Here is a 25,995-nt window from a genome sequence, read left to right as displayed (position 1 = left end):
TCTACATACTTGTTCTTTAATTTATCCACTTTCACCCTAGACAAGGTTTTAGCCTTCTTTATAACCTTGGGATTTATAGGAACCAGCTAGCTAAAGTCAAAGTCATATGGGGAGATGGCCTTCTTTTTTCTCTTGGGGGTATTGGAGACTAGCTAGGGTGGTAAAGGTGTGTCATCTTCAACTCCTGTGGCCAAGACTTGAGATGAAAGTTCTCAGTTCTATGCATTTGTAGTGACAATGGGAGGAGTGGAAGCTACAATTGTAGGTGGGTTCTCTGTGACTAAAACTTTGGGTGCAAGTTCATTTTCTGACATAAATTTATCAAAATCTTCTAACATAGGAGACAACACTTTGAACAAATTTGGGAGAAATTTATATTTTCAAAATTTTCTTGTGGAGTGTCTAAGGGCGACTCATTGGTTTTTATGGAAGGAATGGTATGGATCACTACATTAGGAGCATTAAATGAATGAGAAATGGTGGAACCAAAAGTAATAGGATTAGAAATTGAAACCAGAGGAGTTGTACCTAGAGTATCATGAGGTGTGGAAGGAATAATTTATTGTGTCTTTTCAAACTGGGAAGTACTAGGAATTTCAGGCAACCCCTCCTCATCATACTCCTCTTCTTGTTCTTTTTCTAATTCTTCCTCTTCTTCTTCTTGTAGCTCCTCCTCGAGCAACTCTTCTTCAACTTCTCCCTCTATTTAAGTATCCTGAATAGAATATTCCCCTTGACTCTTATCTTTACCCTTTCCAGCATTGAACTTGAATTTAGGAGCCTTTGGGGTCGCTGAATCTTGCTTGTTATTGTTTCTTAACTTAGTAGTATTTCCTAGTAGTCCTACAGTATCATCCTCTGATACAATTTAGAATGACTTCTTGGCAAGAATATTCTAGAACCTAACCCTTATTGAGGTTAATTCCTTTTGCGACCACTGGATGAGAGGTAAGGGTGAATCTACAATCTTAATCTTCTCATATATTGGATCTAGAACATTTCTATCATCTTCAAAATCATCAAGAATATCAACAAGATTTAGGTTCTCAATTTGCTCCACTGTAAGATGACAATATTCAAGCTTCCTGATATCCTCTTGTATTATGCAATCAATCCAAATGTCCTCTACATGGTGAACATGAGTATAACTCTTCTTTAGATTTGTTTTCATACCCTTGTAACCAAAATATTTCCTTGCTTTGAAGAGCTTCATGGTAACCCTCCTCATTTCTTCATCCATGGTTCTGGCTTTATAAATGGAATTGATTGAATATCTCCCAATAGTGAGAGGGAACTTGAACCCAGGCTTGTGTGAACTTGACTAGCATTCATGCATTTCTACCATTTGACGAACCAACTCCATGAGCACAATTTTGTCTAATGGGTACCTAGGGAGCATGAAGGGTTCATCATTATAGCATCCTACTCTAAGATAGGTAAAAGTAGGGAATTGTAGGAATACACACCCATACTAGTTTACCACATTCTAGGCTTCATCTGACACCCTTTTCTTCTAGAGTTCCTTATCAAACATGCCCATGTAGTGATAGAAGAAAGCATCATTTACTCTCCTGAAGTGGTACAAACTATTCTTTATAATCAATTGAGAGTAATATTGGTATATTGGAATTTGGCTTCTATACCTTGTAGTAGACAATCCTAGAGAATGCCTCGTTGAGGTAGCTGCATATACTAGATATGAAGTTATATTAAGCTTCAAAGCAGTTGGGACCTTGGTAAGCTGTTCACATAAAGCATCACTTATCTGTTTACCCCAAAAGATCTTCTTATTTTGCCAGATGATATGAATACATTTTAATACATCCATTCATGAGAAGTATCTGAAATAGGAAGCCCTTTCACCTTACTAAGAAGAGTAATAAAGTCATTTACCTCTTCAATGAAGTCAATTCACTAAATAGTCTTAGGCCATCTTGCAATAGTAGGCCCTGGAGTCTTCAACTAATTATCATTGATATTTCTTCTGCACTTGTCGTAATTATTGTCATAATATGTCTGGGTTGATTGCATGTCAATATTGGCATATTGATCAATTATGATGACATATTTTCGAATCCACACTAGAAGTGTGATAATCATTTGAAGAATCAATGTCATCAATAGGAACAAAGTCCAAAAAGGAGTACAACGGAGATGTATGATGTACCACCCCAATAGAAATGGCCGTTCCACTCTCCAAGTCTTTGATGATGACTGAATCAAGACTGAATTCCATAGTCTTCCTTGCTGAACCACGAGTAATTTGATAGATGGAAAAGAGATTGTTTGTCAAGTGAAGTAAACACAAAATATCATTGAAGATGTCATCCCCAGTATTAATAGATACCTTCCCAATCACATTCACATGTGTATGATTTCCCATAAAAATAGATGGCATGTTGTAAGGCTCAAATTACGAGAACATAGATTGTGGAGATGCCATATAATGAGAAGCTCCTAAATCTAGAAGCCATCTCCCTGGATCATGACTTGTAGTAGCAAAAAGAGCTTGTCCTTTGTTCTTGCTTGTCCCAAATGTGTAACTCTTTTCTTTAACAATTTTTTTTTTGGAAGAAGCCAAAGTAGACATTCTAAAAGGCAAATTTATTCTATTCTTGAGATGCCTCAATTCATCAGTGTCCTTATAACACTTCAATTCATCAATGTCCTTCTTATAATAATAGTGTTTTTCATGTCCTATCTTCTTTCAACATGCACAAGGAGGCTTCTCCTTCTTAGATGATTCCCTTTTAGGAGAGGATGTGGAATCTCCTTGTTGAGAAGAGGAATAGGTGTCTATTTTTGGGGTAGATTATGGATGTGCTTTATCTTTTTATGTCTTCTTCTTGAACTTCTCTTGTTTCTTGTCAGGTTTCTCTGACTCTTTCTGTCCCTTTGATTGATTAGCCAATGAATCCTAAGACTGAGATGGCTTTAAAAGATCCATGGATAGAAGCTTACCTTATTCTTGCATCAACAATTCGGAAAAAAAAATCAAAGGGCATTGTATAAGTAGAGCCCATAGTCAATCTATGAGTATGAAAACTAAAAACAAAAGCCACATGTTCAGGTCCAAGTTTGTTAAGAGTGCTTAAGACAAGGTGAATGCCCCTTTTATCTATGCCACCTACTTTACATTGTGCTTTCAAATCATTAACTTTTGTTACCAAGTCTTTGATGTTGTCAAAAAACTTAGGATTAAGTTCCATTAGTTGATTATCAAGTTGATATCCCCTAACTTCATTAGTCGTCCCATACAATTTTTTAAATTTTTCCCATGCATCATGTGAATTATTACAACCATCAAGTTGAAACATTATATCAAGGGACACTAAAATCCTAAGACAACTTAGTGATTTTATTTGTTCAATCGTCCAAAGTATTTTATCCATAGCATCTATGGGTTCACTTATCTTTTGTTCGGCATATGGTGTATAACCTTGATGCATTAAGAAGTTCCATGCATTTTGTTGTCAAGTATTGCAGTTATACGGTGTTAGCAATGGAAACTTAACATTCCCCATTTGTGAAAGGATGGGAGAACATGAGCAGAAACAAAAAACACAATCACACCAAGACACCCCCCTAAATTACTCAATCAAGAAGCCCCCCCAAAGCAAAATGATTTGACATTTTATAAGTAGTGCGATTACAATGGCCACTAGCTATATAAGGCTAAGTGGACTTGATTTCAATGCCTTCACAAGATCTCACAAAATGAGCATATATTGATATGACAAATTTAGGAACTAAACTAGTTGAAATAAACAACACTACTACAAAGTACTCAAAATATGCACTTTTAAAAAAAAAATCATCTCAATCCGAGGTTGTATGCAAAAGATATGGCAAAAACAAGTTACCAATAGCAATCAAACAACTTGTAGCACAAAAATCGAGATGCTTGTTGTTGGTTGAAAATTTTGTACACTTGGGGAAATATACAAAATTATGGTTTCAACCACAACACGTGAGTAAAAACTCTCCTAATTAAGGGAAGGCTCCCCCTATCTAACTACAACTGAAATAAAAATAGGATGGGATAGCAGTCTTCCTTCTTTCTTCAAGAAAGACAATATCTTTTTCTCTTCAAAGAAAAGGATAGCAATTGAATATGAACAATAGTAACCACTTTCAAGTAAAATGAGAGAAAGGAAATGAAGTTTCCTGAAAGCGCAAAGACTTCTGTCACTTCCTTCAGGATGGGACAACAATATCAAGCTCAAAGACTTGACTATTGGAAGTCCTATCTACCCTTTGCTATATTAAATTTTACAATGAATAAAAGACAACAACTCAAAGACTGAAATAATCTATGCATTCAACACAAAGACAAGAACTAATGCAAGCTCAAAGACTTGCTGCTATTTCTTATCAAACAATAATTTTTTCTCATGAATAGACGCAAGCTCAAAGACTTGCTGCTCCTTCTAGAGATTTTTCTATTTTAATTAATCTTCTCTGCTTGCAGCTCAAAGACTTCAAATCAGATTGGACTAAGCTCCTTTAGAAACACTTTGCATAGAAGAAGTAAAAAGATTCAAAATCAAACATGTAGCTCAAAGACTTAAAACTTGAGTAATCCTTCTTTATTTTTCTTCAAAACCTTCAATTCACATACATAAGCTCAAAAACTTCTTTCTGTAAATTTGGCAGAGTTTTTGCATGCTTTCCCAAAAGATATCAAATACAATAGACCCCTCAAGTATTTATAGAAGCGGAGCCTTGAGAAAAAGGTGGGAGGATCCTAACTAACTTGAGAGATTCTCTCAACCACCAAGACTTATTCAATAACTAACTGAGACTTCATTAACTAACTAAGAGTTATTCCAACTAACTAAGACTTATTCCAACTACAGTCCTAATCGGACACAACTTGTAGTTGCCTTACATGTAATTACAAAAGTGCAAGTAATGTGTAACTTGCATTTTACAAAAAATACTTTTACATGTAACTTGTCAAAACTAAAATACAACTAAAGATTACAAAAGAGGGCAAATTCAACTAAGTGTTGAAAAACACTTAAGTTGCGTTTTGTGAAGACACAAATCCTTGAAATTTCTGGATGCTCGCTTGTAGTTCCTCAGGATTTGGTTCATGGGTGTTCTTGGCAACAACCATAGTCTTCACAATAGTGTCGTGACAGCAGAGGAGCGCATAATTGTTTTTATCTAGTATAGACTGGATTTCATGCAGAAAGGCTTGGTGTTTCATTAATGCTTGAATCAAAGCTGCCGAGAGTTGTTTGCTCCTCCATTCATTATGAATCCTCATCTGTAAATCAGCAATAATTTCTTCTTCTGGAATCAGCTCTCCATCCTGACTTACTATGTTGCAAGAGGCCCTTTCACAATGTGAGACAATATCTCAGTAAACTTCACCTCGAAATCTCTTTGCATCACCGATCTCCTCAATGAGGGATTTAAGAACAAGGGTCTTGTTTTCCAGGAGTTCTTCAAATTCCAAGTACATGACCCTGGAAGAGATGATGGCGTGCTCTTGTAGAACACTCAGCTATTGTTGGGGCATGGTACACCAAATTGTCAAACTTTCTTCAACACTTTCCAAATTCTTTTTGAAAGTATTAGAAGTTTGATCTAGTTTCTCCTCAACAGTTTCCAATTTAGACATTATTTGAAAAATGTCTTTCATTACCTGTACACATTGATCATGAAGTTGATCAACCCAAGAATCCAGTGCTTGTACTTTCTGAGCAGCCCTTTCCACTCCACGAATTGATTCTTGGGAACCAGAGGAACCTATGGAGTTACTCCCTTCAACAATAGGTTTTGTAATTTTATGAACGACCGCCATAAGTTGTCGATTTTCCTCTTCTAGCTTGTCTTTCTTTGCTAGAAGATCATCACACCTTTGCACCAGTGAAGCAACAAAAAACTGAGCATCATGTTTAATGACCTCATGCGTTTGCTTGCCCAACTCTATCTTTGTAACCTTATAATTGGCAGCTGACATTTCCTCGAGTGGCCTATCTGCAATAGGTTCCACAATTTCAGCTACCTTCATCTTGTTGTTATCAACAGTTACCCTGGAGATAGTCTTGGCCTTCTTAGCAACTTTGGATCTGGACTGTTTCAGTTGTTGATAGTCAAAGGCGTCAGGTGAGATTTCTTGCTTCTTCCTTTTCAGGGTGAAAGAACTAAGCCATGGAGGCAAAGTCATCAACTCCCCTCCAATAGCAGCCGTAGGCAAAGGAGAAGCAATTTCTGTTTGAATCACCGTGGTCATCCTGGGAGGAATATCTGTTTGGACAACGACCACGGTTTTCTCAGTTACCAATGGGCATGAAGATTGCCTCATGAATTCTTCAAAACCAGAAGTGGAAGTATCAATTTGTGATAACTGAATGCAAGTAGGAATATTCTCAGGAACTTTCAACACACTCTCTTGTTGATGATTAGGAGATGGCTCGTATGCTGAAATGGGGATTGCATTATGAGGAGACTCATCCACAAGCAAATCAGGAGGAGAAAGAGGCGTCTCAATGGAAACTGGAGGAATGATCTCATGAGGTGAGTCTGAAACCGGAGACTTAGGAGCATCATCAGATTGTTGTCCCTCTTCTGGATTATCCAGATCGATCACCTGAACATGGAATCGTGATTTTTCCTTCCCACAAATAGTCATCTCCTCAGGAGGAAGCACTACTGCACGACTGACTCGTAACTTGATCCTTGTGCCTGAAGATGAAGTACCCTCCTTGTTGTCAATCTGAATCTTAGATTTCTGTCCAAGAGGCCCCGTAGAATCATCTTCTTTACCAGCCTTGATTTTTATAAGTCTAACAACATTACTTTTCAGCCATGCGTTGGTGTTGGCCAAAATAGGCTGAAATCTGTCAAGGATGGAGAGGCACTCTTTGTGCGACCATTGGATCAAAGGAAGTAGAGCTTCCTCAATCCTTCGTGCAGTGTTTTGAGGATCAAGTATATGCCCGTCATCAATCATCCCTTGTGGGATATCCGCCAAGTTCAAATCAACAATTTGCTCAACAACGAACCTACAGTAATCCATCTTCAGAACTTCAGCTTCTGTGCGGAGATCTACCCAGATGTCTTCAATGCGATGAACATGCACAAAGGATTTCTTGATTTTCTCCTTCATACCTCTATAATCAAAATCAGCTCTAGGTTTAAACCTTTTGAGCTTGATTTCCTACAATTCAGCGTCCATGGCCTTAGCCTTCACATATGTGACAAGGGAGTATTGACCAATTTTCAATGGGTTTGTGGTAGAGATCCCCATTCCAACCTTGTGTCTAGCAGACTGAAAAGCGTGAACAACCATGATCTGTCTTCCCAACTCCATAAGAATTATCTTATCGGTTGGGTATCTCGGAAGCATGTATGGCTGACTATCATAGCATCCTATCCTCATATAGGTGAAGGTGGGAAATTGCAGAAACAAACACCCATACTCAGACACCTTGACCCATGCCTCATTCGATACTCTCTTGTTCCTGAGATTTCTGTCAAACTGACAAATGAAATATCCGAAGAATGCATCTTGGACCCTTCTGAAATGCAGCCTGTTGGGTCTCAATGGCAACTGGTCATAATATTCCCAAACTAGTATAAGTGAGCGATCACCCTTAGTAGAAAGACCTAGAAAGTGTCTAAGTGATGATGCTAAATATACCAAATAGGAATTCATGAAGAAGGTCATGGTGGTAGGAACTGTTGCAAGTTGTTTGCACAAGGCATCGCTGATGACTTCCCCCCATGAAATGTGATGTGACTACCGTATGAACATAATGAACTACTACATCCATGGCTCAAAGACATTGGAATGCTCAAGGCCCATCATCCTATTGAGAAGAGTGATGGTGTCTCCTATCTCCCATTTGAAATCGCAGCGGTACAACTTTGCCCACCTTGAGAAGAAAGGTCGTGGTTCTTGGATCCACCTATTGATGTGTCGCTTGCAATCTATTTCCCTTTTCACATAATACTCTGTTGCACTTTCTTTGGAGATTTCCATATAAATAGGTGCAGGAGGTATTCTGAAGACCTTCTCTATTGTATCTGCATTGAGACGAATTATAGCTTCACCATCATCATTTTTGATGACTCTTGATTCCTTGTCAAAATGATGGGCGCATGCAAGAACAAACTCAGGTTCTAGGGCAGCCACTGGGAAGGAAGATGCATGATGGATATGGCTATCCAACAGCCGCTGCAAGTTATTATCCTGTGGATCTTCTACCCTGTTGACAAATTCTGCCATATCAACGTGCCCTATTTTCATGTCTCTGATGCGATCCAAAGGAGAAGAAACCTGGGAAGGTGCAACCTCATTTTGATATTTGTCATATTTGTATTTCATTTTCTTTGGAGTTGGAGATGCCGACGAATCTGTCATTGATTGTGAACTTGGAATACTGTGATGAAGACTTAAAAGGGTTAAGGCAACATCACAGTCAGCTGCAAATATCATTCTTCCTTCTGCAAATGGGAAAAATTTCATTTTTTGAATTTCACGATTTTGTGAGAGGAAGAGGGGAAATATGTAGAAAGGGGAAAATCTTGACTTTTGACCAATTTCGGATCTTGGGAGAATTTTCACAAGTATACAAGTTGGAAAGGACATACATGCAATCGGGGTTTTAAAATCCGAATACAAGTACACTTGTAAATTAAAAAATGGAGAAATGGACGAAAAATGAGATTTTGACTTGCGGAAAATGACGGAAATGAGAAGTACAGATATGGGGAACATGAATGGATAGAAATGGGAAAATCCAGAAAAGTCTTTTGCGTGAAAATGGGAAGAACTCTTCAACATGTAATCCGGTTTTAAAAACCCGAATTTGCAAGGGAGGGGTATTTCACACTTTTCAACTTGGAATTTCAACCAAAAAATGATTAAATTCCTTAACCGTAGGGGAAGAACAAGAATTTCTAGCGAACTTGTAATCGAGATTAAAAATCCGGAATACAAGTAAAGAGGGAGTTTTTTGGGAAGAACAATGCAATTCAAAAATTGCATACCAAGGGAAGTATTCTCTCACAAAACCAATTTGTGGGGGAAGAACAACACATATTTACAAAAATGCAACTAAGAAAGAAAACTAAGAAAGCAAGAAAATAATAAAATAAAGGAGAGAAAGGAAAGAAGCCATACCTTTCTTGAAAATGCAAATTCTTCTCCAAAAATGCAATAATCTTTGGAAAGAAGAAGGATAAATGGTAAATAGAAGCAATCTGTAATGCCAAACCCTTATCACGTTTTTGCAAAAATGCCCCAAATTGATAAATGTAGCAGCAATCCCGAATTTGGAGGATTAAAACGCTAATAAGAGAGCACAACCAAGAGGATTGGAACAAAACGCCTAAGGAGGAGTTGAAGAAATGATGACAAACGTTTGCAAAACGTAGCCAAAGGAGTCACGTGGAGAAAAACATGGCCATCATTTGCATCTTCAATGGCATCATTAAATAGCTTAAAACTCTTCTCAAACTCCACACATAGGTAAGAGAGGGCAAAACGTTTTAGGAGAATGCAACTTCATTAAGTTCTAATCCGTCAAAATGTGGCATTAAAGAAAAGCGTGTTTGTTGATCTCGGGCGAAAAACCAGTCAATGCAACCTCCATTTGGCGTGAAAGATATCCATGAATGCATGAAAATAGGGTAGAAGCAAAAACGCCTTTCCTCCCTAGAAAATCTCCACAAAAATTTGCTTTGAATTCTTCAAAAACCATTTTTTTCTTTGCATTTCGGGTTTCTTGGAATGAAAGACAAGTTCGATTTTGCATAACAAGTGAAAATCGGGTTTTTGAGAGAGGAAGACAAGTTCGATTTTTCACTTTTTCACTTGCCAAGCCAAAATCGGGGTTTTCTAGACTAGCTGCAAGTTTAAAATTTACTTTTTCACTTGGCAAGCCAAAATCGGGATTTTTTAGACAAATGACAAATTTAAAACTGTCAAAAATGCACTTGCTAGGTAAAATCGGGTTTTTTGGAGAGGAATACAAGTTTTATTTACTTGTAAAAGGGAAATAAAATCCCTACAACAAGTTAGAAATACTTGCACAAATGTAATGGGGATTTAAAATCCCTATTACATGCAAAAACCATTAAAGTAGGGTTTTTTTTGACCAAATTGCAAGTTTACTTGTAATTGGGCGAAAAAATCCCTATTTTAACTAAACAAGACCAAAAAAAAATAAAAAATAATACAAACAATAAAAGGGAAATTTAAAACAAATTACAAGTTTTCATTTTTTTAATAAAGTGCACATGTAATAAGCTAAAAATTTCCCTACAAAGACCAAAACAATGGAAATCATTAAACTTGTAGTTCAAGAAAAATTCTCCACCTGCAGTCGAGATTTTAAAACCCGATTGAAGGAAAGACATAGAAAATGAACCCAAAATTTGATGAAATTCAAAACGTAGTTCGAGGATGGACTGAGGATTAAGCCAGTCCAAGGATTAGTCAAAATTCTACCTCGGGAAGCATGCCATAGAGTAATTTTTTTCATTTTTTCACAAAAATTTCATGTAATGGTTCTTCATTTTTTAAAACAAAAATGAGGACAACACTTGTATGCAAATCTAGCATGGAAATTGAGATGGTAGTACAAAAATATGACACAGAAATCGAGATGACTGTATAGAGTTTTGGCACAAAAATTGAGATAGCCATACAAAATACTAGCATAAAAATCAAGGTGGCTAAATGAAAGTCTAACACAAAAATTGAGGTAGATAAATGAATGTCTAGCACAAAAATTGAGGTAACCATGCAAAAAATTGGCACAAAAATTGAGGCAGTTGTATAGAAAATTCCCGCAAAAATAAAACTCTCAAAAATACCCCGCCAAAAATTTTGATCTCTAATTTTGACAAATTTTAGATGAAAATAGGGTTTTGGGGAATTTTGGACGCAATGGTGCAATCCATTTTGCCTCAAAGTGCCCCAATTTTTAACGGCCCACAGATATCTCTAGGTAGCTTTAAAGAACCTGCAATGGTCAAGCCAACAAAAGAACTCCCTTCTCACACTTTTTTGTTTCTAAAATTCATGAGAAGAGAATACTCATGTGCTTCAAAAAACAACAACTCTACACTGTCAAATTATTTTAAAAAAATGCTCGCTCTAATACCATGTAATATCTGGCTAAAAAGCCACCCAAGAACGTGAATGAATGAAGTAAAGTAAAACTAGAAATCATATACAAGCTAAATAAATTGTATTCAACTCAAGAGAATGCAAAGCATACAATGAATGAGAATACTCATATGAGAGCAATGGGTGAGTATATATATGACTTATTAGCCAAGAGACTCAAAACACTACCAATGTGGGATAAGGTGAAAATGTTCCCAAGTAAACTTAACTAAGTGTGAAGAGAGCTATAGTGGAGAACTAGCTAATAAAGAACTAGATGGTAAAATGACCCTATTCACACTAACAATAATAGTGCTTAATCCTATACTTGATGTTGGAAGAGTGATATTAATGACATTTCGAATTTGATTTTTTATCTTTAGAAAATTAATAGCCTTGGTTTGGTGACTATCTCAAAATCTAAATCGACACAAGAATGATTATAATCAATCCCAAGTGTTGTGAGTTCAATCATGACTATTACAAATTTGATTTGGTACATGGAATTGATTCGTGTTTCACTCTTTTTAACTAACAAAATGTGTACTTAGATTTTTTTTCACCTTCACCTTCTTGACAACTAATTTTTTCAAAATGATGTCTAAGGAGAATATTTATAGGTTCGTTGATTTGATAGGTGAGCATGTTCTCTTTGGTCAAATCACTTTTGTGGGCTAGATTAATAATGACAACTTGTTTGGAATGAGATATACAAGGACACACATATGACTTTTACGATGATAATTTTGATCTAATTTTTTATTGTTTTTTAGAGATTGAGTTGTGTTATTATAATTTTCTTCTCAATGTTCCATGTGTAATGAAGTACACATTGAATGCCTTTAAATATCATGAAATAACAATATGTCATACAAACACATGTTAAGTTGACTAACAACAACAAATAAGAAGATATTAACTATTGGTGTTAGAATATCATATTGTTAGTTTGGTCTATTAGACTAATATATATTATTAGTTGTATGAGAGATTATAGGTATATGAGTTGTTAGAACAACTCATATAATTAGGGAGTGGTTCCTAATATGTAGGAGATTGACCTCCTATATAAGTATTATGTATTTGAAATGAAAATATAAAGCACATACTATTTTGTTTTTAATTATTTTGGATTCTCTATCTCTGCTCATGTTTCTATTATACCAAGTTGATTTATGAATTTGATAATTATGCCAAAGGCGTTCCCTCTTTGAGATTGAGCAACCAACTTCCAAAATCGATGGTGTAGACTGCTTGAGATACTATACAAGATGCTGAAAGTCATCTCCATTATTGATTTTCCCTATTTCTCATTCGTTGCTTTTTGGTTTTCTGCCATGTGTGATTGGATAGTATTTGCAACACATAGAATGAGGAAAAAATTCATGCATATGAAAAACTTATATACCACTCAAAACTTCCATCAATTTGAATGCTCATCACTACAATCCTTTCACTAAACTCTCTTAAAGGACACCTACACAATCCTTTCACTAAACTCTCTTAAAGGACACCTACACAACACTCTTATGAAACTTAAATTAAGAGGACTAAAAAAATTCGGGTGCATAATTTTGCCTAGAAAGACCACAACTTCACTATAAAAAAATGGAGGACCAAAGCTTGGTCAAAGTCCTCTATCGTATTGCTGCTTTTTGTAGAAGTACTTACCTTGCTATTTTGCCATAGATTTTCACCACAAATTGGGTGCAACACAACATAAGGATTTAGGATTTAAAATAAAAGACACACGAACTTAATGAATTTATAAAATTCATTTTAAGAAACAAAGCTAGGGAAATGCTTATTGCTTTGACTTCCTTGAGTAATTTAGGTTATCACCCACATTATTTACTTTGTTATAGAATTTTTCAAACAAAAATCTTAAATATTTTTGTGCCATTTGCCCAAGTACTCAGAATTTAAATAAATGATTTATCCTAGAAGCTTTCTTGACATGATATAAAACGTGTTATTCAAATATACCTAATATGTACGTTGGAATTTCTCTAACCAAACAAAAGTTACACTATATGCATGACATGGTAATATTACATATATTAAAGTAAACACGCAACATGTAAAAATATAGAATTTAGCTATGATTACATAGTCCTAAATACAATGAACATGGTTGGTGCATGATCTCACCTTTAATAAAGATTAAAAACTAACAATTGCACCTTGGTGTGCAATGGGTATGCTAAAGAGGTTTGGAAGCTTTATTAGAAGAAAAATGATCTTATTTTTGTATACAATTGTGTAGCTAATGAGATCAATTGATATACTATTTAACAAATGATGTTGTTTGTGCAATTAATGTCTGAATGGAGAAGTGATAGTTTCAAACCAATTATGCATCCACTTGTAAGTATCCAAACATGACCAAGACAAAATCTTTGAATTTTTCAATGCTGGTAGAGTATTCATAATTCCTTTCAAAAATATGACAAGATCACGACTCACATATATTATCATTTTATGGACCTAAGTACGATTTTAATGTTTAGAATATGTTGTTTGAGTTCAAGCTTATCATTTTAGATTTTGGGTTATGCTTAAATATATTGGGTTAAAAGGGGTAAAATATTATGTTTGATACATGATTGTAGATACAATATATAGTTTGAGGATGTGATTAAAATAATATTACTAATTTATATAATTATTGGGGATGTATTCAAAATTATCCTAAATTGCCATTTATGGAGCATTTTGATGATGAAGAAGTTGAGATGCATTTTTATGATAAAGAAGTCAAGATTTTAGTAAAACTATATCATTATATAATGGTTGAACCAATTAGGAGTATTATTTTAGGTTAGCAAATGCTTACTTTTTACAACCATACTATTTCCAATTTACATTATTAGAAGTTTCTTGTATAGAGAGGGTAAGAAACGAGGAAAAAAAAACATTGTCTTTGTACTTATGATGTGAAATATATGAAAACACAAACAATAGTTGAAGATTATTATATTTTATTTTTTCTCAATACGAAAAGTTTATTATGTATGGATATACTTTAAAATATATTATATAGATGTGTGTCTTGGTGTGCCCAATTTTATCGCAATTATATTTTTGTTTTAAATTGTAAATTTATAATGATATCAACGATGCCAAATCCCCTTGTCAATATATTAGTTCCTCATTATTTCATAAATATGCATGTTTATCCAATGTACCTTCCTAAGCATCCCACACATCATAATAATGTTAGTGGAAAAGAGAAAATATAGAAAGGCCTACCACTTGAAACCTACTAACAATGAAGGTCACAAACCTTGCCACAAGGATTTTATAGTGATTAAATCTAAATTCCATCACCTACATGGGGTTCAACAATGATACGATAGATCATTTTTTTGTCTCTCTTTTTGGTGCTTTTATATTGCACTCATTAGTGGTGTGTCTCTTGATGCTATGGCCTTTAGCACTTCGTCCCTTGGTGGCAATGTTATCTATTGATGTTCCTTACATACTATCCCCATTGATATTAATATATATTATTTAGAATTCTTGATAACATATATATATATATATATATATATATATATATATATAAAACTTTGATTTACATGTTTTAGTCTGCTCTACACTTTTTAGTTGTGATATTGGAGAATTTTCAAATTGATCCCTCTTGCATACAATTTCTATTCTCTTAAAGTAAAAAGAGTGAAGCTATTTTATCGTGTAAGTTCGCCTAACTAGTGCAGAGAGGGCATTAAAAAATCTTACTAAGAGTTTCATGATGAATAAAATTATTCAATTCGTAGGGACCAAAGCCCTTTGTCAATAGTTCTTTACCATCTCATTCAAATATGGATCATTGTCTTGTTGCAAAGACTAGGTTTGGATGATATGGTATTTCGATTATATTAAGCGAATTAAAGTGCACAATCACACACTTACCATTAATCCTTCATGCAATCAAATTTTGCCTCTATATTTCTCGGTCTCTCTACCCCTATATCTCTTTCTACCAATTGAACTCACGTAGAACATAAATATATGCAAAAATATACCAATTTTTTTCCTAATTGAATTTCCATATCTCTTCGACTTACCCATCACATACTAATGTGCTATTGCTAGTATTTATTTCGAGATCATTCTTACATACCTCTAAATTAAACTAATCAAGCTGAGCTTGTTATATTTGAAATTGTATAATGCTTTCTAATTAAAGAATAAATAAATGTAAATGAAAATGTAATAATAAAAAATTAAAAAAGTGAATATGTAAAAGTCAATCTGTACGAGAGTAAATTAATAATAAAAAGATTAAAAGACTCAGAACCTACGGGAGAAGTGGATAATTAATATTTCTGAATTTCTTTACAAGGGAAATACTAATTTATAATTTTGAATTTGCTAACAAGCTAAAATACCTACTAGGCTACTGGTATCTAATGCATGGAATTTAGAGAAGACAGCGGAGAGAGATAGATTCTTAGCTATTCAAAAGAAGGAAACAAAAAATGTCACAGGCTTTAAGTCCGCTGTACTTCAGTCATGGCAGTCATGGTCCCCGATTCACAGGCCGCACGAAAACACAAATGCTTTTGCCTTCCCTCCATGGTCAGTCAATTTCTTCCATTCCCCTGGCTCTCAATTTTAGGTTTTTTGCAAGTTCGACTTCTCGGCAGTGTTTTATTTGTTTTGTTTTTTAACAAAATGGCTTTTTGATTGCTAAATATCCTTCAAATTAACGTTTTGGTGATATCACTTAGCAGTTTTACACTAGACTACTATCTAGAGTAAGTATGGAAGTATGCACAGGTAGAAGGTATGCATATTAAGATATATTGGTGCCGTAAGAAAATATTCTGAAATCTTCAGAGTTTGAATAGTGAAGTTTTAGAGAAGAAAATTTATCAAATATTCAGCAAACAACCACTTCGAAATGGAGTTAGAGTTTGATATGGGGAGTGAGTCACCGTCATACAGATAACAGATTTAAGATTGTAGGCTTCAAGCTAGGGCTATCGCGGTTAGATTGAAGGAGAAAGTCCACTGTTGGTAGGATTTTTGATTACTAACGTTGGTCTTAGATGGTGAGCACTCATGTTATCAGATTATTGTTTTGGGTTGTAGAGGTTGAAAAACAGTGTATCATGAAAGCTTATGCTATAAGGATGTGAAACATATTCAGAGAAAAATGAAAACAAATTAATCAATGGGATTCAAGCAACGGTACGCAGGGAAAAGAGCCATGAGATAGATATACGTATTCTACAGTCATTACTTTATGCATTGATCTATGTATAATGTTAATGTGGATTGTTAAATACCCGTGAACCAATCAACTGATCAACTTAGATATAGGAATTAATAACATGGTGTAGGCTACTTACTCACCCAGTTTGTAATGGATTTTGATGCCTCGAGTTTAGGATGATTTGTTAATGTAAAAACTTGTAACTTTAACCCATCTCATTGTTTTTGGACTAGTATTAGCTAAGATGTTTGGGATGGTGTTTGTAAGGGTCGTTACTGTTAGGATCAAGTTAAGATTGGAATTTTTGTTAGATTAATGGGCTGGCTCATTGGATGACTCTGTGGAGGCTTATTCACGTGAATGATATCCAAACTTTGTGTAATGTCTCTTTCCTAATCAGTTGAGTTGGTGGACTGTTAGCCTATTTAGTTTGGTTCTCGTAGGCTAATATGTGTTAGGGTTAGAGAATTTTGGAGGTAGTCGTCCAATAGTTTGGCAGTATTTGATGTTTGGTTGAGCTGCCATCATTATTATGAGCATAATGCCCTTTTCTGGAGTGATTTTGGGTTACTCTTCCAATACTTACTATTTTTAGTAAGTCAGTTTAGAGCACCGATTGAGCCAATTGGCAGGATTACTGTATTTAGTATTGTCGGTGGATTCAATTTTGATGGTTATCTCAGCGTTTAATATAGTCCAATGGTTTTAAATAAAATAACGATAAATTATTAATTAATAAAGTTAAATTAAAGATTTAATTTTATTGTTATTTTAATTTATTTAATAATAGACTAGAGGGGCCAGTTATAAAGTAAAAGGTGATTTATTTTAAATGGATGGGGCCTTTATTATTTAACTACATTGGAAGAATAAAAAAAAGTTGACTTTAATTAAATAAAAGGCAAAAGTGAAAAGGGCCGAATTACCTAGGAGGGCTATAAAGGGAGTTTTGTGAAGCACATTTGATATATTGAGATTGATATCTGATATTGTCATATTTTCTATAGGAGATTGCTCTTCTTTGGTTTGTGAGGATGAAACCAACATTCTCCATGTTATTGAGAGATATAATCTAGAGAATAGTTTCGTGATTTCATTTAGAGATCACAGTTGTGCACATTGGAGGAGTTTTTCATTTCAGTTTTGCAGAGTTTATTGAATATCTGATTTGTAGAGGACGATTTGGGAGTAGATTTGAAGAACTTTTATTGTTTTTGCTGGCCGTACCGCTTTATGCCAGCCATACCATTTCTAGAACTTAGGCATGAGGGTTCTAGGGCTTAAATCTGCAGTTTTGAAAATTATTGTTTGTTGATAGATAGTTCTACACCCAACCGTACCACTTTGGAGTCATTTGGTGAAATAGCTAGGGTTTCAAACTTTCAAGACATTGTATTTACTGGTTAGTACTGCCGCAGTTTATTATTTCTCATTTCCAGCAAATGGTTATGTTCATTTAATGTTTGTAATCAGTTTTGAGCATCTGGGTATCTTCAATTTCATATCTACTTTGTACTTTTAGATTATAATTGATTTGAGCTTTGAAAGTTGTGAGTTATTTTCATTTATTATCTGCCGTTGTAAATCTGCACTTTGCAATATATATTTCTGCACTTCTCTATTCTCTATCTCATTATACCAACAAGCAAAAACAAAGAACCCAAAACAAAAAAATAAACACAACAAGACTGCATATTATAGTGGTATCAGAGCAGTGCATCTTGCCATCCTGGAGGGTACAATATGACAAAATAGTGATATGTCAGGTTGGGAACAATCAACATAACCATTGCATTATCGCAGAAACAGGTTTGCTCCGAATTTAATGGTAGAGGAATAGAGGGCTTTAGAGAGACACAATACAAAAAATATGGGTGACAGGAATGCTCGAGATCTAGGAGAGGAGAGATTTCCAGACTTGTTTGATGCCTTGGTTGGAGGGCAACAAGCTATAGAACAAAGGACAACAACAAAATCAACGTTTTGAACTACTTATTGAAATGATGGCTTGACAAGTGGGGATAAATATTGGTGCAAACAATGCTAATAATGGAGGCAACAACACAGGCGATAATGGCCAAGGAGAGAACTTGGTTCATGGTGGAGTTTCAAATCAGCAAACTAGAACCATCAACTTGAGGCCTGTTTTGCCTACTTTTCCACCTAGTATACCAACATTAGAGGATAATGAGCCTCGAATAATTGATTTGCAGGATTAGTTCAGACATGATTGGGAGAGTAGAGGTCCTAAGTTCTAGGATACTATATCATTGAGAGACTATGTGGATGTCAGAATGAAGCATAGACCTCGCACTGGTGATAGAGCATAGAACTATGATTTGTAGAAGAAGGTTGGGAAATTGACTCTTCCTTATTACGATGGTTTAGGGAAGACTTCAGATAGAGTTTGGGTTTAGAAGGTAGACACCTATTTCCAACTCAATCCTATGTTGGAAGAGGAGGCCATTAAGTATACAACAATACATCTTGATGACATTGCACATGAGTGGTGGTATCATGGGATGATCACCATGGGACATGATGGGATTACTTCTTATGCAGATTTTACAAGAGGTTGATTATAGATTTGATAAGAAGGATCTGGAATTGCACTTCAAAGAGTTGGCATAGCTGAAGCAATGGGTTTAGTTGATACACGTTGCAGATTTTCAGAGACTTGTAGTGTTTGTCACAGATATTTCAAGGAGAAGACTCATGGTTCTTTCATGGATGGGTTGACAGATCCATTGAGAGTTTGGTTTAAGACTCTCAATTCACCTACCTTACAAGAGGCCATAAAAAATGTTAGAGATATGGAGGCTTCTACTACTAGAAGCAAATTTCCGTCTAAGGGATTCCCTTATAAGGACAAGAACAAGAAACAATTTCAAAGGGAATCACAACAGCCATGAAATGATTCAGACAGGTTTGACAATGAGGAGTTGAATGACATGAGAAGAAAAAAATTGTGCTTCTATTGTAGAGAACCTTGGGACCCCTCGCATAAGTGCAATATGAAAGCAAAAGCTAAGCAGTTGGAGTATTTTTCTGTTGAGAAATCTACACCAGAAAAATCCGATCAACAGTCTGATTTGGAGAGTAGTGAAGAGTTAGAAGAAGAGCCCAAGGATGATAGGGCCATTGCACAACTTACTAGTGCTCAAAAGGCAATCGCATTGAAATTGAGAGGTGTAATATAGGGCCAGCAAGTAGTTGCTTTAATTGATGCAAGAGCTATAATTTTATTGATGAGAGATTTGTAGCTAAGAGGGGATTGCAAATTGAAGAACACGATGGATTTAAGGTGATGGTAGCTAATGGTAATAAGCTTCCTTGTACTCGTAAAATCTCTAATTTGAGTATTGTTGATGTGTTTTTTATGCACATAACAATACAGAATAAATTACCAAAGTAATTTACCCTCTCTTGAACAAAATCACCTTAGATGCTAAGAATGAGATCAACTAAAATGATTCCAAGGTTTCTACATGTCAGGGCTTGACGAGTGGGTAAGTTCAGTGGTTGATGTGAATTGCTGTGTTTCACTTTGGGGACTTATGCAAATGTTTGGATTATCATGAATGATGCGGAATAGGTGTGCTGACAACTTAAGATTTGTCAATAAGGCTTTGGATTTACTTCTTACTAAAAAAGGGGGAAAAAGAATAGGGTTCAGGAAATCTATTCTAATCCTAGGAATGTAGGAAATGATGAATGGATCTAGTGGAATCAAACCAGGCAAGGTCTCACAATCAGGTATTGACACAAGCTTAGTGCAATCATCTAAGGTATACTTAATGATTTTCAGACTATCACCATCAAACGAAGACACCATCCAAGTTGATGCTTGTCAACGGACGCATAATAGTTGAAGTTATGCTTACTCAAACTCTAGTTGACCACACAAGGCGCACTTACCAGCGAAAAGAGGCTAGTGGTATGGATTAAGGATTCCACACAAATAAATTCAACAAATCTTCCACTCAATCTAACATACATTAAAATAAATTCTAATCTAACTTGGAGGAATTGAGAACCATGAATGCAAATACAACATTTGAAGAGCAAAATCACCAACAATTGAACAATGATTAGGATTCAAATAGCTGTAGCATATACCAACAATTCTACAAAAACTCCCTCTTACAAATGAGAGACAAAGGGGCATATATAGAGTCTCTTACAAAATGGATGGCCCAGATTGATCTAAGATCAACGACCGAGATCATGCCAACAAAACCCTAGAATTGCCCTAATTAGGGTTACATAAAAAATGGCGCCACCAACATATGGCCCAATGAAAAGATACCTAGTCATAATATAGGGAATCTTCTAGAAGATTCCTCCCTGCATCTCTCTCTCTCCTAGCATACTCCAAGAATCTGGCCAATACTGAATCTAACTCCTCCATGGAAATGCTAGGCAAGGTATCCTGCTGTAAATCAATCACATCCAATGAATCCGAGCAAACATTCAAAGTGTTATCCCATTTTGGCATAAGCTTCTGCGAATTATGAACATGAATCAACAAAGAGACCAAGTCATCTATCTAACTCTTCTGCAAAGAGTCCAACTGGCAAAAATACATAAATTTCATCTTGTCTCTTAATTAGGCTAAGTGTAAACCACTAGCATCACTAACATCAACACCCAATAAGTCCTCAATCGAAGCAAGGATTTTCATCTGAATGTCTTGAATTAATCCTTCCATCTCCATACAACTCGATTGGGAGTTCTCATAAGCTGATTTCTTCAAGGCTAGTGCACAATACCAGCCATGGAAATTATATATGTCTCCACTGTGCACAATGTTCTCACTGACCAAGGTGGAATTAGGAACCTTCTTCAATGCCAGGAGGTGTGGAATAGTCTTCTCTTGGATAGGCCGGAATTCTTCCCAAACTCCCTCCAAATATTGGATTCTGAATACAAGCATTGTTGTCTTATCATATGCTTGGACAAAATGAGTAAGGAAATCATCTGCTTGCTTCCTTGTGCTTTCAATCCACTTTTCCACCTCTGAGTGTGTACCCCTCGCTACCTCGCAGTGTGTATGTATTCCATGGTCAACTGCAATAGGGGAAATAAGGGTGGGATCTCCACGCCTTGTCCCTGCAATATACTCTCCGAGTCTAATATTTTCTTCTTTGTACCTTTCATTCTTCGCAATCGCTGTGTCTAACTTTGCATTGATTGCTTGGAGGTTGTCACCAATCTCCTGAAATTCCTGCCCTGCGGATGGATGACCAAGGGCAACTGAAGTGATCTGGAAATCCATGGGAGTAGCAGTGTCCACTGTCACGCCGGCTCTAGGAACAACAATCTATGCAATCCGCATTCCTGTCTCATCTCTAGCTATGTGCGACAAAATTTCCGCTCTCTTGGGCTCCTCCTTCTTAGCACTCCTAGCTAGGTAGTCATCAATATCCTCAATAGGCTGTACTTCTATCATTTGTTTACTTTTTTCCATACTCTTCCTCAGCCATTCAGGAATAGCCGTCATCTCCATACCATCATCAAGATATACCTCTTGATCAAGGTCTTTCAATGCCGAGATAACTTCATCATTATCATCAGGATTATTCCTGGTCCAATCATATACTTCATTTCCCAAACTAACTTCCAAAAGGACAGTAGGGGATCCTGGCTGGTCATCATTCTCATCAGGAGGTGCAGATGTTGCTGTGGCATGGAACTCCTGAATATTCTCTGGTAGTATCACTGTGTTGGAACACTGCTGAGTCTCCTTATTCTGTTCTGTTACTTCAATCACTTCGATTGATGAGACATTGGGAGGGGGTGAAGGAATGATAAGTGGAGTGATAGTCTTCTGCTTCTTCTTCACATCCTCAATCTTCTTCCCTCTAGCCTTGACTTCTCCAGGCATGTTCTTCCTTCTCTTGGGAGCTTGACTCTCTTCGTCTGCATGAATCCTGACATCACTGATAGTCCTCTGATCATCCTTGGAAGTAGATTCTTCCAGCTTCATCCTTTCATAAGTGAAGGGAACACCCATGTCAACTAATCTGTTCATCTGCATATCTACCCATGTGTGGGAGAAATTCAAGACTTCTCTCATCAATACATTTAGGTCAGTCTCTTCTGACTCTGACCAATTTGGCAATAGGATTGCCTTCTTCATTTCATTCTCATAATGTGGGTGTGTATGATCTCTATCATCTAATACCTGATCAGGAATGAGGAAAAGTCCACACTTCCTCATGAAATCTACTGACATTCTGGACCACATTCTTCTCTTCACTGCTTGTTTGTCCATTAAGTTAGCCCAATAATCCTCTATGTCAACCTTATGAGTGAAATTCTCTCCTCTGATCCTTCCGACCTTCTTGTCTGGATCGAATCTTTCTCTTTTCTTATAGGTAGCAAATCTGTAGAATGCAATCTCCTCACCTGCAGTGCTGGCAGCTATGGCGGATTGGCAGACCTCTGACGTCTTCCCAATTGAAATAGGGAATGTCATTCCTGTCCTGTGCTTCTCTCTCTGGATAACATCAAACTTTAGAAGCTGTCTCACCACTTTCAACAATATCATTCTGTCGGTAGGATACCTAGGAAGTCTGTAGGGTTCAGATTGAAACCCATGAATCCTGAGGTATGTGAAAGTGGGAAACTATATATACCACGATCCATATTTCTCTATTAACTCTGTTGCCTCCTTGGACAATCTTTTGTTGATTCTGCCTTGCAGCATCTGTGTGATGTACATAGTGAATGCATCATTCACTCTTTTATAGTCTTCAATTCTGTGCATACTCAACTGGGGGTAGCATTCATAACTCTTAAATTGTCCTTGCCCATTCCCGACTTCGCCTTTGCATATTAATCCTCTGTATGAAACAAATTGTGCAAGCAGGTACACTAGGTAAGAAGTCATGGCGAATGACTTGGACCGCTCTACATTCCTCAATTGAAAATCCAGATTGTCACTTATGATCTTGGACCAATTCACTAGTGTTCCTTCAAGACAATCCTGGATGAAGTAGAACATCCATCCATGAAATATTGCTCCCTGCGGCATTCCCATCACTCTATTGAGTAGGAATATCAAATCACTATATTCCTCCTTAAAATCTACGCACATAAGTGTCTTGGGAGCCTTGGAATGATGATTCCTAGGTTCAATCATCCACTCTTTATTAATTAAACTCTTGCATACACCCATCTTCTTCGTGTATCTGTCTGCATAATCCTCCTTGGTCACATCCTTCATGTCTGTACTGCGTGGAATTCCGAATACCTCGGCAATGGCATCCTCAGCAAGGTAGGCGATGACAACACCTTTAGGACTCTTGATCATTCTTGTGAGCGGATTGTAACATCGTGCACACTCCAAGATCAACTCACTGCACTGTATGGATTGTGGAAACCCAGCGGCATGGAAAATGCCACTCTTCATAATATTCGCATATGCTGGAGAAGGAACCTGATCTCTGGATCTGAACATTCGACACTACATCTGGTCGAAGTCCAGGAAATGCATGTTGGTATCAGTGATCTCCTTCCATCTGGATGAAATCTTGAACTCTGGATAAAATCTAGTCTCCAACGTCTTCAGCAGCTCTTTCCTTTCCTTGTATCCTGACTTTGACATCACACCTGTATGAAGCTGGAAGTTAGTCCTAGATAAAAATAAATACTTGTGATAAAATTCCTGACTTTCTAGAGATTTAGCTAGTTTAGAGCATGGAGTCAGGAAAATAATCCATACACTTGGTAAATTTTAGCAATTACGTTCGATGTGTGACAACACTAAGGCATGGAAGCCTTCCATAAAAATTCATTTATACCTCCTTATGCTTAGAAAATATGCAAGCAAAGAATGCAAAGGAGTATATTGGATTGACGATGACTTAGGAAAAGGTGTGAAAGGTTGTGTTTTCACACGATGAATGTCTGAAGACACCTTCCGCAGTCAACAATGGAGGTCAAAATTCTGAAAACAACCTAAAAATTCAGACTTCTTAAAACATGTTGTAATCTTCAAAATGTGCATAAAATCAATAAAAATCAGTTTTATTGATGAAAACAATCATTTTCTGGAATGTAAGTATGGCTGGTAAAATTTAGTTTTCTGAGGACAAGTCTGAAAATCGAACACTTCAGACTTACCAGCATCTTGCAAAGTGGTTTAAATCCCTGAAAATGATGAAAAATGGCTTAGGAAACAGCCCCAAGCAAATTTCCAAAATTGGTTAGGTGGCTGAAAATGAAAATTTCTGAGGACAACCGCCTAACAATGGAGTTTCAGACCTGCAACAGCGATAAAATGGTCTAAAAAGTGCACAAAAAACTCCATAAAATGGCCTCCAAATGCTAAATGTTTAAGTTAGAATTGGCTGGGCAATAAAAACTTAAGTCTGAAAATTAATGGCAGCCATTAATGGAAGTCAAAATCTGAAGCAAACCTCAGATCTGAAGCGAATCAGCAGGCTGGAAATGATGACAGCCAACAAACATGCATGAAAAATCCACCAAAATGTGGCCTCCAAGCAAAATCGAAATTTTCCCAAGTCTAGCGCTAAAATAGAAATCTGAAAATTGATGCCAATGGTAGCTTAGATCTGCAGCAATGAAGGTCTGAACAACAGCAAAAATGGTGGAGGAAAAATCGCCCAAGTCTTCAATCAAGATTTTGCCAACTTTTACCAAAAATTGCTAAATTTGGAAAAATCGCCAAACTTAGCAAAAATCGAAAATCTGGAATTGGTCTTTAATGGCAGCCAAGGAGGATAGATCAACAAGCTGGAAAAAATGGAGGAAAATAAATCCTCAATCCCACGCTTCACAAAAATGCCTTGCTAAAAAATTCGCCCAACTTGGAGAAAATCGTTCTCATGGAGACACGTGGCAGAAATAATAATAAAATAATGCTGAAGTTCCTCTCATATACTTGCTTTCATCCTTCACTTTCACCACACAAGCAATGTGGGATAAAAAAACACTTGTATAAGTACTTGCTTGGTGAAACCCTAACTTGCTTCTAGAAGGTTCAAACATTTAATAATTATTGCAAGTTATTAAATTTGCTTTTAAATTTTAAATAATCATTTAATAATTATTTAAAAGCAATCAAAATGGGGCTTTTTATTAAAATATTCCAATTTAAATCCAAAATAAAGCCCCCAGGGGAAAATCGCTAAAGGTTGGGATTGAAAAATCCCTTCAAAAATCGCTTAAGTGTCAAAATTTGCCCCATAGGGGAAATTCGACCCATGCTTGGACAAAAATCCATGCTCAATTTCATCAAAATGCACATAAAAACCATCCCAGGGGAAAATCGATGTGAGTTTGGACAAAAATCTAGACAAAAATGCACTCATTCTGCAAAAAACCACTCCCTAGGGGAAATTCGATAGGTGTCTAGACAAAAATTCACACTCAAAACTCACTTAACTTGAAAAAATACCTCCCTGGTGGAAATTCGATCTTAGTCTGGACAAAAATCCGGACTCAAAAACCCTTCATAATGTTCCCAGTGGAAAATCGATCCCTGTCTGGATAAAAATTTGGACAAAAATCCTTACAAAAATGCTCAGGGGAAAATCGATCCCTGTCTAGATAAAAATCCAGACAAAAATCCTCATTTAGTTGTCACAAAAATCCTGGTGGAAAATCG

General features: G+C 36.2%; 1 protein-coding gene across 2 annotated transcripts in view; it reads left to right on the top strand.

The window, feature by feature from the left end:
* Positions 1-15,470: 15,470 nt before the first annotated feature.
* LOC131070423 (preprotein translocase subunit SCY2, chloroplastic) overlaps positions 15,471-25,995 on the top strand; it is a 241,574-nt gene continuing 231,049 nt past the window's right edge. For both annotated transcript variants that reach the window (XM_058005936.2, XM_058005935.2), the window contains exon 1: positions 15,471-15,718. In XM_058005936.2, coding sequence (XP_057861919.1) covers positions 15,619-15,718 — 100 coding nt within the window. In that variant the 5' untranslated portion in view covers positions 15,471-15,618. The remainder of the gene's footprint in view (positions 15,719-25,995) is intronic.

The sequence above is a fragment of the Cryptomeria japonica genome, chromosome 3, assembly GCF_030272615.1.
Source record: "Cryptomeria japonica chromosome 3, Sugi_1.0, whole genome shotgun sequence".
Lineage (NCBI taxonomy): Eukaryota > Viridiplantae > Streptophyta > Pinopsida > Cupressales > Cupressaceae > Cryptomeria > Cryptomeria japonica.
The sequence above is the reverse complement of the archived record's forward strand: the minus strand, read 5'-3'. Positions and strand labels throughout refer to the sequence as shown.